At 49.5% G+C, this 15,801-nt stretch overlaps 1 protein-coding gene across 1 annotated transcript in view; it reads right to left on the reverse strand.

Moving 5' to 3' along the window:
• The window catches only part of NBAS (NBAS subunit of NRZ tethering complex), a 239,213-nt gene that overhangs the window by 185,599 nt on the left and 37,813 nt on the right, over window positions 1–15,801 (reverse strand). Inside the window, exons 11-12 of the mRNA XM_028515331.2 lie at window positions 10,126–10,194; window positions 7,543–7,671 (exon numbers count right to left, since the gene is read on the reverse strand). Of these exons, the coding sequence (XP_028371132.1) occupies window positions 7,543–7,671; window positions 10,126–10,194 (198 nt within the window). The remainder of the gene's footprint in view (window positions 1–7,542; window positions 7,672–10,125; window positions 10,195–15,801) is intronic.

The following is a 15,801-nucleotide window of genomic DNA, read 5'->3' on the forward strand; positions in this document are numbered from 1 at the left end:
TCCTGGTTGACTTAGTAATGAAAAAATGATCACGTTTCAAAGATCTGGAATACAGTACAATACGTATTATTGAATATAATCAGCGCAGTTGAAATCTCACTCGATCCCTTATGAGGAGCCCCAGGAGCGGCCCCTGCCCCCGCGCCACCAGCTGTCCTTGCCCCAACAGCACACAAGCGTGCGGCCACCTATTCCCATGATAGCACGTGTGTCCCCTGCTGGCATCCCGGAGTGCACACGGGGGGTGGGAAATGACACTGTAAAACTTTAAGTCCAGCAAACAACAATAATACGATTCAGCTCCGGTAAATGAATCACCAACAAATCTTGAGAAAATATTGTAAAGAAACCATCCGTAGGGTAAACACAGTCAGTCTGGCTCCCTCACCCAGATGTCGGGGGAACTAAGATAAGCAGTGTTCCCATAACCTGGAGACTGGGTCTGATACACCGTCCCCACAGCCTTGCGTGGGCTCCCTGTGCAGACTCTCGCTGTGCCACACAGTATCTGCTGGCACCCTGCCGGCTTTGTGTTCACGTAGTATATAAGGGAGTTGGGACTTCCCTCTGGGGGACAGGTGACATATAGGAACTTCCAGGGACATGCCACACAGTGCTATGCAGGGGGCAGGCGGCTAGCAGCACGGGTGGCTCGCCCACCCTTGAAGAAAGGCACGTCAAGCATCCCCACGGCTCTGTGAGTATTCTTCTGCCTGCTCGAAGCCCGTGAACCTATCTGGCCTTGACTATTCACAACGCACCATCTCACGGGCATGGTTAAGTACAAAGTTAATGAGAAGAGCGCCATGGACAAACGGCAATGGCCCACCGGAGCCAGGCTCTGGACACTGGGACTGGACTGCTCCATGCTGATCGCTAAAATAATGGGAGTCTCTTGCAAATTCACTCTTAAAGCACAAAGTAAAGATCTGTTCTTCTGCATCCAGAACTCTGTCGGTCAACTTTGTGTCCCAGACCACTAGAGCGTCCACGTGTCATGAGGACACAACGCTGGCCATCTGAACCACTGAGCCCTGGTGAGACGTCTATGCTATAGAAAAATCAGCTGACACAGGACTGGTCTTCTTACGTCCTCTCAGAAGTGTGGTTTCTTGTGCTGTAAAGTCCAGAAATGCCGTGCGTTTACACTGACAGAGGAGAGAAAATAAGACGTTGCAGGACGCACACGCAAGCAGGCAGAGGGCTAGGAACCGGGGACAAGGGACTGTAACCCAAGCCACCAGGTAACTGCCCCCGACAGGTGTGCCGATGACAGTGTCATGGGTCTTCAAATGACAGAGATCACATGGGCTCGAGGAAGACGAAGGGAACTCAAGAGGTACAAAGAAACCCTGATGGTGCTGTCCTCTGAAGTCTGGATAAGGTCTGGGTGTGGAAAATGGGTGACCAAAGATATTCCAGAGAACAACGTGGGCAAAAGTACACAGGAAAGACCACGTTTATTTAGGAAAAAAAGTACGTCAGTTTAAAGTACAGGACACCCAGTTCTAATTACCAGCATTTTTGCTTAGGGTTTTTGCGGAAAAAAGTTAATTATGTCATTTTTTATGGAGGTGAAATTCACATAACAAGTGTAAAGTGAACAATTCGGTGGCATTTAGTACATTCACAACGTTGTGTCTCCTCCATCTAGTTCCAAAACACGCCCACCACTCCCCAGGAAAACCACTTGTCCACCGAGCGATTACTTCTCACTCCGCCTTCCCCGAGGCCCCAGCAACCACCAGTCCATCTGTGTCTCCATGGGTTACCCACTCCGGAAATTTCACATGAGCGGGTTCCCAGCACACGTGACCTTCTGTGTCTGGCTCCTCCCACTTAGCACCACGCTCTCGAGAGTCACCCGAGCTGTGGCACGCATCGGTACTGCATCCTCGTGCAGCTGCACGGCATCTGTCACCGTGAGCACACACCGCAACTTGTCCATCCGCCCTCCCATTCGTGAACACTGGGTGGTGGTAGCCTGTGGCCGTTGTAAGCAGTGCGGCTGTAACATGCACACAGGTACACGCACTCGCGTGGCTCTCCTACATTCTGTGGGGGGCAGACCTAACTGTCTGCCTTTCTGCCTTAGCAGGACACGGCAGATTCAATCTAGACATCTCAACTAAAGGTTTAACCTCACAACATGTGTGAGTGTGATGAAATCATCTAAACGGTATATTGAAGGAAGAAGCCCGAACAGAACTCCAGACTGAACCCTGGTTTCAGGCAGAGGGGGTGTGCGCCAGACCAGCACCCTGGGAGCTTGTCCCTCACCCTGTGCACAGCTGAGCTGACACCCTGCCACTCCCCTCAGGGTATTCAAACTGGCCCAGAGTGACCAGCGCTGTCAACTCCGAGGACTCTATCCGTGCAGACACGCTGTGGGCCGGTGCTCCGAGGACAGGATCACCAAGCTCCCATGACCCATGCCAGCACCCCAGGGACACTCGAGTCTGGCCCATGCTGACACATCCTGAGAAGCAGCCTCCACGTCCCTCCTCTTTGTACAACATGCTACCCTGTGTCTTTTTTTTTAATTTTTTAAGATTTTATTTATTTATTTTTAAAGAGGGAAGGAAGGGAGAAAGAGAGAGAGAGAGAAACATCAATGTGCGGTTGCTGGGGGTCATGGCCTGCAACCCAGGCATGTGCCCTGACTGGGAATCGAACCTGCGGTGCTTTGGTTCGCAGCCCACGCTCAATCCACTGAGCTACACCAGCCAGGCTACCCTGTGTCTGAACGGAGCCCCAGGCACCCTCGAGTCACAGCGCAGCAGCAGCCTGGAGGGGGCGCCCCAGGAGCACAGTTAACAGATTGTATATAAAGAAAAGCTATTGTGAGTAACCCAGCATCTTCTTCACATTTAAAGATCTTATCTAATTTCTTGTATGGCTAAAAGCTAAACATAGCGAAGCCCCTGCCTCCGACAACATGAAAGCGACCTTTCAAATGTTCACCCACTCCACAAACATGGCATGGTACTCCATGCACCAAGCGCTGGGTGAGGTCCCGCGGGAGAGCTGGCTGAGCAGAGCCTGCTCTCAACGGCTCCCCGTCTGGCGGGGCGGGCTGTGGAGGCAGCTGTGGGTCACACCGAGATGAATCACAGGGACTGCCACCCTCTCGCTGACCCTCCACGGACTCATCCATCTAACACAACAGTCCTCACCTGCTGTATGCCGAAGAGAGGAGACAATGAAAGTGGAAAAGGCAAGTTTTCCGTCTACTACATCTAAGGAAGTACACATAGGTAAATAAAACTTCTCCAGACAAAATTAAGACCAAAACTAAGAGGTAAATATATAAACATAACATATGGGAAATGTTTGAAATGATAATCACTTTAGCAATTTACTTTATTCCAGACATGAACAAACCTTAATACTCACAGATTTCTAGCCAGATGGATGTTCATATTGACAATGAAAGCCGAAGTGTTTAATCAACTCAGAACTAGACGGATGGAAGTCAGAACAGGCACTTACACGAGATCTTTAATCATTAGATTTTATAGAGGAAATAATCACACAAAGTACATTCTAAAAACTAATAAAGTAGCAAATTACAAAAGGAAAGCCCCAGATGAGCTGAACTTACAATTGGGTAAAAGAGTTTAAGGTTCCCTGGCTGGTGTGGCTCAGTGCACTGAGGGCCGGCCTGCGAACCGAAGGGTCGCCGGTTGGATTCCCAGTCAGGGCACAGGCCTGGGTTGCAGGTAGGTCCCCAGATGGGGGCACAGAAGAGGCAACCACACATTGCTGATGTTTCTCTCCCTCTCTTTCTCCCTCCCTTTCCCTCTCTCTAAAAATAAATAAATAAAATCTTTAGAAAAAGAGTTTAAGGTTGTACAGGGCAACGACAACCTTAGTTTCTTCTCAGGCAACGTTTACGCTAACATTATCAGTCCTGACTCTACACTCCCCATTACCCTAGAGCCCCTTGCAAACTAAGCGGCTTGTCTGCTCACTTCCTAGGGCCACGATAAAGGGAAACAGAGCCCGGCGCACCTGGTCGGCCCCGCGCCACCTGACCATCACCGGACGAGGGAGAAGAGAGCAGCTGGTCGAGTGTCTTCCAGGGCTGAAGTGTTCTCCAGTGGCTCCCAGCCTGTGATGAGCGCGCAAGGTCCACCGCACTTATTAACACCCCACTGCCGGGGTCTCCACATAACCACGTGCCCGGCTCCCAGGGGGTCACTTACGTCAGCTGCAGGGCACACCCCCCCCCCTTGTTCTCCATCAACATCACAGCGGGCGCCCGGTTTGCGGACAGGTGCTGCCGAGGTGAGCCCGCTAGCGCCCGGCGTGCCCAGGTGCAAGTTAGCATCTCCCCACGCACACACGGTGACTCTGGGAAAGGCTCAGCCTAGGAGCCACGGGTCCAATTGAAATCTTGACTCTAACACCAGCATCTAACGGACCCAGTTAACCGCCGTTAGCACTCTTCCCATCTATGAAAATGAGCACGAACCCATTTTTTACCTGACAGGGCTTCTGTGAAGCAAATAAAATAAATGAAAATTGCTCTGCGGACGGCCAAGCCGCACTGTACAGACGCTGTTTATTCCCACGAGTCCTTCCCGCCGACACTACCAACTGAATTTATGTGCCTCTCCTCTGAGCTTATCTTTTCATAATATTAACATGTTATTTTATTGATTTGTTTATCATTTCCCTTGGAAGACCGAACAGCTTAAGGGCAAAGACTGTGACTGATTGCATTTTCTACTCCAGCGTTCGGTAGAGATTCAATGAACAGTTGAACTTTATTTTACGATCACTGTTAGGAGTCTAGTGGCTACCTCCTCTCCGCAGCACTCCCGCAAGCCTCCCAGAAGGTAACCCAGCGTGCCAGACGTCAGCGGCTCCCTTCAGACTGCAGCGTGCATGCCTGCAAGGCCCAGCCCGAGGCGGCTGGCCCCCAGGTTATTCAGCCTGCGAAGGTTACGGACGCCCAGGTTACTGCGCCCGAGGTGCAAGGCTCGAGCAGGGGCTGGCTGTTTGGGCGCCTCCTGCAGTCCCACCGCAGCACGCGCCGCAGACGCTGACGACAAAGGTAAGGGTTTCGCAAGGAGAGGGTATCGCATCACTTATTCTGGAAACTGGGACACGCCAGCTAGCTCGAGAGACCAACATATCTGAGAGGGGCGAGGCAACCTGTGTTACACTCACTGGGAAAAAGGACTTGCTGTTCTTTTTTAAAGATCATCAAATACTTTGTTAAAGTCTAACAAATAGGGGTTTTTTTACCCCCACCTTTTAAACATGTATTTATTTTCCATGGAAAGAATGTGAACATCAGACTCCTAGAGACAGGAAGTCCAATCTCAGCGCACTGCTCACTGGCTGAATAACCCCGGGACAAGGGCTCGGAGAACAGCCACCAGACTGCTTGGGGGTCACTGGGTCACAGCCACAGGCAGTGACATGGAAGCTCACTGCGGTACAGCCACAGAAGAATCGGGCCACGGCAATTCCTAGCGGACAGGGCTTCCAAACTCGCAGCACGTTTCTGTCCACGAGACCCCCCCGGGACAACGCTGGAGGCGGGCATCCGGCCTGACTTCGCCATGTCCCACCACGCACCTGTTCTGCTGTTTCCAAATTCCCCTCTTTTCCTGTCCCGTCACTTTCCTGGTGGCCTAGTCCAACTATTGAGATATTTATATAGTTATTCATTCCAGAGTTTCATGATTTCTAAGCGATTTTTAAGTTATAATTTTTTAATTAAAAAATCACTATAGAATCCTAATTAATGAATAACATTGAGTTAAAGGCTAAAGGGTTACATGGGTGTTGACTGGCAACTGAGACAAAAAAGGTCCAGCCAGTCAGAGAGCTGAGGGCAGTGGGCAAGGCCCACGGCAGACGTGGTCCGTCTGTGCAGACAGGACAGAAAAGGCCGTCCAGAACTCCGGTGAACAAAAAAAGTGTGCTCGTGGGTCTTCTCGAACAGCCTTTACACTCTACGGCATCCCAGCACATTCACAAGATGAACGAACTCACAAGAAGTGTGCTTTCTATTAGGTGACTGAAAACAACTTAAGGAAACAGAAAGCCAGGGGAAGGGGAGAATGTCTTCCACATTCAAAGTTCTCACCATGTAAATGTGCCCGAATGTACAATTTCCCGCGTACAACAGAACATCAGGATCTTCCCGAATGACAAAAGCTGAGTATTTTATCACCATGGAAAACATGGGCAACTTTTGCATCAAGTACCTGGCACGCCTAGCTAAAATACATTTTTTAAAAAGAACGGTTTAGGGAGCTGGTCCACGCTACTCCTGGAGTGGAGATGGAAGTCAGGTGAGCTGTAATTTCACTGCCGAGAGCGGGCCCCTCGTATCTGGCCGCCGAGGCGGAAGGCTGAGGGGCCTCCGTTCTATTTAGAACAAGTGCAGACCCAGGGAGAGGCAGTGGTAGAAAGGCCGAGAACAAATTAATTTCTAGGCAGGAACTGAAATGATCTCTCAGTTCCCAGCGGGAAATGATCTTCCTAAAACCTGTGCTGAAGGTACGGAAGACCTGGCGAGCCAGAATGAATGAATTTCAGTCTGTGGAAGGAGTAAGAAAATGTAGAGCCACTTTCTCTTTCCCCCCGCTATTCTGAGTAAAAATGCCATTAGCTTACTAAGGATTCTTGGAACAGTGCAGTTTAACTGGTGAAATTTAAAAGAACTCTGAAAAAGGACATCAATCCACGCAGATTTCTCAGGGAAAACACTCCAATCTTCGAATCGCAAAACTATCCACCAAACCTGGTGACAAGGTATTTCTGTTAAAAACCAAAAGGAATGGCGAAGTAACAGAAGGGAAATTAACCCTTCAAGTGCTGAAATGCAAAATAATCATCAGAAGAGTAAAAGATTTATAACACACACTGCATGTAATTGAGATGATTATTTTTAAACCCCTCTATCACAATATGTGGCATTACATAAGCGGACCTCACTTGCCCACCATAATTTTAAATTATAATTGATATGGATTTCATCAGTTTTTAAGTAACTCTTTTAATTCTTAAAATGTCATTGCAAGACATTACAAATTTAACAGTTCTATCTTTCTTTGTATCTTCACTACCCATCTTTTGAGTGGAGAGACAACAACTCCCTTCCAGCCTTAAGTAAACCCAATGTTACCAGAGTTGCAAAATTTGGGAAGAATAGTCATGTTTTTAGAATATTGACCCTTCAAAGCCTTGATCACATCAGCTGACCCTTTATAAAAAAACTAACATCTCCGATCTGTGTTTCTGGAATAGAAAAAACGAGGGGGAGGCATGGAATGGAGAATGCGATGGACAGATTAGATCCCACATACAGAGCGTGCTGCACTGGAAATTAAAATCATTGCACAGTGCTGCTCTATCAGGAGCCTGTCCTACTGTACCAATAGTACTGTAAGTTTTGGAATGATGAGAATAAGTCACATCGGCGCACCACAGTAAAATATCACAGCAAAGTGAAGTCACTGCCGGGAGTCCCCCTCAGGCAAGACCCGTTGCAGGAAGCACCAGGGCCTGCAGACTCACCTGCTCGGTTTGCCTCCACTGCCCCTGCTGCGTCAGCGACGGAACGGCCCACACGCTCAGCTGCCCTGAGAAGTGGATGGCTGCGAGGAGCATCCCGTCCGGAGAGAGGCTCATCTTAAAGATCCCGTCCTACGCGAAAATTACATCCCATTAGTGTCAGAGCAACGGCTTGGGGCTCAACAGAAACAACCTCCAGAGTTTAAGAACACCCTTTCGAGAGTGCCAGGTCGTAAATGGTCTCTCCTAACGATGAGCTCCAACAGCCTCACGACATCAGAAATGTGCCCCAGCATGTACAAACAGGACTCTTACCCTTACGGAGAACTTTTAATCTCTCTTATAGTGTTATACTTTGCATATCACGAACCTAAACTGAGGGCATTATAAAAAAATATTCCTTAGTATCACACACCAATAACCATAAGTTTTCAATAACTTTCATGGGCTGATATTGAGTAGACTGTGAATTTCCTGAATTTGGGGTCCACATCTATAAAACTCTATATGTACACAATGTCTGGCATATTCTATACTTCATACACGGCCACGACATCGTGCTGGGGAAGAGAGAGAAAGGGAGGGGAAGGAAGACAGAGATGGAAAAAAAGAGGATCCAGGGTGATGGGAGTTAGTGCAGCCAGGGGAGAAATGCATTCCTTAATTTAGGGAACTCTCTGAATGTGTAAGATTTTCAGATTTGCTGGCAAATTACCCAATTTAGAGAATCTAATTGTTGCCACAGAGGAAACTTTGTATACACTGATTTTAGCCTCAGGGTACACATGACCAGCCTCAGGGTACAAAGAGCAAGTCTTGGCTTTTGAGTCCTACTTATCCAAATCTCATAATCCCTTCCTCCGAGAAGCCAGGTTTGCTCAGTTACCACGAGAGAAACTACACAAGCAGAAATACCACCTGCCTCCCACCTGCAATAGAATCACAAGACTCGATCGAACACTAAATGGACATCCATTTCCCATCAATGGATTCTCTAAGGACAGGGTCCAAGGTAACTTACCCACCAAGAATAAAACAGAGGCATGAACATGGTAGCCCAGAGCCTTCTTTCTCCTGAGCATTTACAAAATCCAGCAACACAGGGCCCAGCACCCCCAGACGGCACTAATCGGGCAGGACGGGGTAGCACGTGCACCCTCAGAAGGGCCATGCCCCCACCATTCCCTACGGTGGTCCAAGATTAACACTAAGTATCAGCTACAAAACAAAAAACTAAACATGACTAGACTGAAAGCCCAGAATTACACCCGACTCCGTTCACCATATTATCCACACTAACCATCAAAAACAGACAGAACAGTTCTGGGAAGTAAGGCACATTACTGGATGAGCAGACAGGTGAAAACATTCGCATCCTCTAACCTCCCCGAATAAGTCCGCCCCAGAATGCCAGACTTAGATGCAGCATGGATTAACGACAAACGCTGGGGAGAGGGAAGCAATCAAAGCAAAGCCCTTGAAGCAGGGTTCTGAGGGCGGCACACCCCTGGCCCCTGTGATGGAGACGGGGACGGGGGCAGAAGACCAAGGGCCTGGCATCAACAGGCCCCTCGGTTTCACGTCAAGGAAGCCCCAGAGGCACAGATAGGTGTGAGCTATAAGACCTCTCCACCCATCCTGTGGAGTTCACGAAGAAGAAACTGCAGACCCACGAGGGTTAGGGCGCTTGCCCCGGATCGTTCCAGTGTAGACGGCAGAGCCTGAACTAGGTGCAGAGCCCTCAGCCCCAGGCTGTGTCACTGCCACTGCACCGCGGTCACTGCACCTCCTGGGCCCGGCCTTTGCGGCAGTCACAGGCATGCCCCTGGGTAGAATGCTTTATGGTTTCGGTCACCTAAATAATTAGCCGTGTGTGACCTCTATGGTACACCCAGGTATTACAAAGGCTCCATTAAACAACTGCACTAAAAGTACACACAAAGCAAGTAGAAAGTTTATGAATCCAGTTAACAATAACAAAGAAATGTATACTCGATAATGTGATAATTTAACAACAGCATTGTGACCAGGGAAATAATGAATGTACTAAACTTTTTTTTATTGAATTTCTCCCACCCTTGATTCCTCCTTCCTTTCCTTCCTTTCTGTCTAGACCTTTAAGCAATAAATAATTAACCAAAATGTTACCAGTTGCTTCTAATGCGGTGAGTTCTCTGTCCCCTTAGTTTCACCTGGTACTATGCTATCCACGCTGCGAACTCACAACCCTCGTTAACCATCTGGCTGTACAGATTCGCACTCACAAACGAAAGCAGGAATATAGTACAGTGAATGCCCATGGGCACAACAACCAGCTTAAACAATTATCAACGCTTCAAGCTGTGTCATGAACCCTTCCCCAAGCACCAGAATGCCCCCAGGGATTTTCTTAAACAGGGAAACAGGCACATCTTCAGTGAACACCTGCACGAACTTCTGCCCATGCGCAGGCCCACACAGAGCACCACTGAGGGTGCACCCAGGGGAAGGGGGAAGGCCACACATTCAGGGTCCGTTCGACTCTGCCCACCGTGGTGGTCTGCAGATGGTATTCGAGAAGCACCGGGTTTTCAGCTCGGGAGTTACCTGTTCCTGTCCCGGACGGCTGTAAAGCTTCCCACTCAGCATCCTTAATAAACCCAGCGTCTTCGGCACCTGCAAAATAAACGCACATCGTACAAAGAAAGATAAATGTAATGCTCCCTCGCTGCATACAGTCCTTGGGTCGTAAAATGAAAACTATAGCAAAGGTCGTATTTAAAGTCATGGTAAAGAAAATCGTCAGTGTCAGAAATATTGGTGAGGCTATTTTTATTTGAAAAAAAAGTCCACCAAGCAGTAAGTCTTACAAATACGCCCGCAACTGAGCGCTTTTTTAAATACACGTGTCCCAAGTCTGGTGTGACTCTGCACGTCAGAATCCACTCCCGGCCGCTCTCGGGCAACGCCGCCCCAGGCCGTCACCCTACCAGGACCGCGGACACAGGCAGAACTTTCAACAGAAGTTTCACTCTGAGGGAATTATTTCCACACCAGAAAAGGAATCATCACTTAGAAACCAGGATTTGAAATGACACAAGATTATTTGTGTCTTTAGATTTAAGAAATATACTTACAAAAGCAAGAGAGAGAGATGAGGTACGATTTTTAACATGGAGAATGACAAGTGATGCAGGAGATGCACGGGGTTGGGAGCCCTGGCCCCCTGCTGCTGGGGGTGTGTGTGCAAGGGCATGGCCACCCTGGGGAAAGGAGGGCAGGCCTCACAAAGTCAACTGAGAGTCACCACAGGACCCAGGAACTCCAGCTGAGCACATACCCAAAGAATAAAGTACATGTACTCAAACACACACGTGTGCATGAACATTCACAGCAACACGATAACACAATAGCCAAACCGTGGAAACCACTCCAGTGTCCATTCAGTAACTGGATAAACAGTGCAGTGTACACAGGGGACTGTTATTCAGTCACACAAAGGGCTGAAGCACAGATGTGCTGGACTCGGATGCACTGCAAAGACACTATGCTGAGTAAGAGCTGCCAGACACAAATGGCCACACTGCACGGTTCCACTTGCAGGAAGCATTCAGAGCAGGTCGTCCACGGAACCTGAAGGCAGACCAGGGGCTGCGAGGAGCTGTGGGGGGTGGGGGGGGGAAGAATGGGGAGCTCAATGGGCACAAAGTCTCTTCTTGGGCTGATGAAAGTGCTTTGCGACGGAACAGCCGATGGATGCACAAAACTGTAAATGCTCCAAGTGCCACTGAACTGTACACTTTAAAATGGTTATTGGTTAATAGTACGTTATGTGAGTTTTATTTAATTTACAAGCAAAAGGCAAAGAGGACAGGGTATTGTTCTGTTGAAGTTAACATTTTTCCCACCAGAGCTGAGTAGCTGAAGACAGTATGATACTCTAACTCCCAATATTGTCTCCAACAACAAGAAAAAGCAAGATGGGAAAAATAATTCTACATAAAAACCATGCCCACAGCTTAACGTGAAGACAGAAGACACACAAACTTGAAAATCACTGTAAGCAGAAGGAGAGGTCACCAAATCCCGGGTGTCGTTCCCACCTGCTCTCGCCTGGTGCCCACGACCCCCCGCAGGCCCACCTCAGGCCCAGGGCAGCCAAAGCAGAATGAGCAACTCCCAGAGGGCCATGGGGACAGACACAGGAAGCCGACACAGAGGTCCAAGGCCTCCCTAAGGTCACCTTCGAATTCATAACCCAAAACATCTTTCCAGAAAGAGAAAAAGATCCAAATCTGTAACTGAAAGAGTCAATGGATACCGGGAAAATTAACCCAGAATTATCAACTCCAGGAAAAGTCCCAGGAAAGCTGTTAGATTGTGAAGATAAAGAAAATCCTTAAGGCCTCCAAGCAAAAGGGCCAAACAAGGTACAAAGGGGAAATAATTGAACTTATATCAGACTTTTCCTACTCCACATACCACACAAAGCAACAACAGACTAGTGTTTTTTTTTTTTTCTTTAAGTCCAATGGGGAAAAAAAAGGTAAACCAAGGATTTTACATCCAGACGCATTTTCCTTCAGATCCGGGCTATGGACAACAACTCTGAACATACGAGAACTTAAGAAACTCTTCACCTACGAGCCTTTCACAAAACATCTACGAGAGGAAAATTTCATCTAACCGAGAGACGCCTGGGAAAAGTTCAGCCAAAGGAGACAGGAGCATTTTGGAACATGTAAATGGACATCCAAGACTAAAAAAAAAATAAAACTGAAGGTAAAGGTAGAAATTAATGTGTAAATATGTGTTTTGACAAAGAAATAATACAACTAAAAAAGGGAGGAGAAAGGAAAGGAAAGAGTAGAATAAACTAATTTTGGGGTAAGCAATTAGGAGGAATCAAAGGATATCAGTGAAACTGACAAACTGGCACAGTGTTGGAAGGCACTGACAGTACCAATAAGGGAGCATCAGTGGGATGCTAGAGGTGAGCCCCTCTCAGGTGAGTTCAGGAAAGCCTGGAAGAGAGGGTGCGGAGACGAGGACAGGCAGCTCCTGAGTGTGCCGAAGGAAGGACTGGACACTGGGCGGCAGGCAGCAGGGTCCCAGGGAGTTCAAACCCCCGGGAGCTACACTGAAGGGTTTCTCCGGCGAGAAACGCTGAGGCACGCCGTACGCTGGGAAATCTAACAGACAGCAAAGCCGATGACGCAGGAACACACCCTCCGGCGAGCACGCATGAGACCCAGCCGGCCAGCAGAAGGGCTGGCCCTCCCTGGCGCGAGGACAGCCAGCCGGGGCTACCAGGGGACGGAGGAGTCACCCGGGCACCGGTGCCGGCAGGTGGCGAGCCCCGACCCACGGAGGAGCTCTTCTCATCACTTCCCCCTTCTCAGGGCACTAGGGTTTCGCAGGGAAATGGGGTTCCAAAAAGCTCTGACCTTCCCACAACATGCTATACCGGAAAAGCAGCATCAGTAACGAGAAATACAGTCAGTTTTGTTCACTTTACTTATTTCTAAAATTTTGATCTTAAAAACGGAAATAGAGAATAGTTAACACCGTAGATCACTTTATGATTGATCAAGTACATTCACACATATTCCCTCACCTGATCCTGGCAAAAGCCCGGATACACAGGGCGAAGTGACGAGCTGGAATTCCAATCCCAGCCTTCTGACTCCCGAGCCTGGGTCGATGCCTGCCTCCCAGTAACTGCACTCTAACCCCTCATCTGCTACGGCTTCCCGACCTCAGCCGAGGACACAGCTGTACCCTCCAACACAAGGAAGCCCGGAGGGCCACCTTGAGAGTATTAACTGGAGCAGTGATTCAGTGTTGAACAAAAGAATAAATAAAACTGCCTCACACCCATGACACCAACATTAATTCAGAAAGCTTGGTCAATACACGTATTGAGTTTTGCATAGTCTCTTTTACAACCTAGCAGCCTCGCAAGGGACCGGAATACATGTCAGCAGCACTCTGTGGTCAATACCACCCCCAGCACAGGAGCAACCCCTAACAAAGAGCAAGAGGAGGCTCCGTGAGGACAGTGTCTGCCGCCTGACAAAAGGGACTAATTCTATTAGTTCGAATGGCTTTGAGGTAGGGGAAGGCTACGGAGAATGACTGTAAGTTTAGCTGCAAGTCACGTTTAAAAGCCACTAACATAATTAATATATACTTGCAGCATTTCAAGAAGTTAATCATACAGCAGAGCATTCAACTGGCAATTCAATATTTTTCCTCACTTACTCTGACGGTGCACAAGCAATTTTCTTTTAAAAGACTCTGATACCAAAGCTTCAGGGCAGAGAGGGAAGGGCCAGGCGGAGCAGAACAGATCCCAGCATATCGGGAAGAGGCCGAGCAGGCGCCCAGGAGGGCTCAGAGAAGCCACGAGGAGTGCGGGCGCCGTGGCCCCCACGGCCTGCCCTTTCCCAGGCCACGGCCACGGCCACGACTACGCCTGGCCACGCGGTCCTGAGACGGACTCTCACAGGCCGCCCCCTTCATCTCTCCGGGGATGCTCCACGCCTCTCCGCCCCGCTCTTCCTTTTCCCCTCGCCTTCGGTGCTGACGCACGCCATGGCAACCGACACGCTGGAAAGATCGTACAACGAAACACCAGCACACCTTTCACCTGGGTTCACCCGTCACTGACCTTCTGCCACGCTGACTTGCTCTGTGTGTATACATACTCCTTAAAATTATTTTTTGACCAAACCATGTAAACACGACCTACAGACACTGCACTTCAATTCAAAAGCAAAGCTGTTCAAAGTCACGACAAGGTCTGCCCTCACAGAGTCCACAGTTAAAACTGTAAGCTGCACGTGAATGCAAACGGAGACAGGAGCAGGGGCAGGACCGAATCCCTGCGAACGTGAAACAGCACGCCCACCGCGCACAAGCAGCTGCAGCCCCACTCCTCCTTACAGCCCACGGGATAGTCACCGTAGCGTAAGTGGGACGAGGCCGCCTACAAGTGCGCGTTTTCACGCGGGGAATGGGGGATGGAACAGGAACGTGAGGACCTGGGCCCATCCCTGTGCCCCGTTCTCAAGGTCTCCCGGGCCTCAGGCCCCATGTCTAAGGGGCCCTCACCGAACTCTCCAGAGAGAACCAACGGGTGCCAGACTGAGGGGATGGGCAGAGGGGACAGAAGAGCACAAGTCGCCGTCCTGCGTGTGACCTGGCCTACAAACGCGGATGGTTTGAGGGCCTGGTGCCACAGCGACCAGTCAGCAGGCCTCATTAATCTCTTTAAAAAAGCACCTTGTTAGGTGCTAGATTTACAATCACATATTTCAATATGGGCTAAAAGCTAAAGAAAACCTTAGTGGAAGCTTACTATAATTGCTAAGGATTTCTTTGCAAAAGTACGTCTTTGTTGGCACCTTTTCAACACCAAACCCTTTAACCATCCATGGTTTTAGAGGATTCTTTTGAAATAAATATATTTTAAGAAGAAATAATGGGACAAATACAGTCATTATAGGAAAAAAAAACAGTGGAACACACTCACTCATGCTGTGGTTCACGTTAATGGGCCCTTTCCTCTCCTCCCCCCACTCGAAACTGTCGGGTGCCCGCCACGCAGCCGGCCACGCACAAGCACAGGGCGTGCCGTCCGATCAAGCGTTTGCAGTTTACACAAATCACCAAGACACACAACCTCACAGGGCGGCCGCTGCGGCGGACACAGCAGTGGTCACCAACACGCAGTTGTCCTCGCCCTCCGCACACACGGAAAGCTGCTCCCCGGACCCCTGAGGGCCCGAGGGGTCCCGCGACTGGCTACAGGAAGTGAACTGAGAGCAGACGTGGCATCAGGTCTGGGTGAGGACAGGGAAACGCTCCACCTTTCAGCCCTCTCTTCCCCTGCTAAGCCCATAAATGGAGAGAGTGGGACCTCGAGACAGGGCAGCCCCCGTGGACCCTTGGATCATTACAGGGAACGAGGTGTCCAGGAGAGTCACGGTGCCAACAGCAGGCTCAGCCAGCAATGAGGAATATGTCTTTATGTCACAACCCAGAGAGATGTCGGATTTCTCATCCGTCTGTTTGCGGGACTGCTTCCATCATTCCGGACCCGAGCCCGTACCACTACAGCACACAGAGGCGCCGGACACAGAGCCGCAGCACGGGAGCTCCCAGACAGGGCGGACGAATGAATGAAGGGTGGGAAGGAGGCCGTGTAAACATGAAACGAGATGGGAGGAGGGCACCTCAGACTCAGGAACTTGCGCAGGGCACCTCCTGCCAGCCGGT

The sequence above is a fragment of the Phyllostomus discolor genome, chromosome 6, assembly GCF_004126475.2.
Source record: "Phyllostomus discolor isolate MPI-MPIP mPhyDis1 chromosome 6, mPhyDis1.pri.v3, whole genome shotgun sequence".
NCBI lineage: Eukaryota > Metazoa > Chordata > Mammalia > Chiroptera > Phyllostomidae > Phyllostomus > Phyllostomus discolor.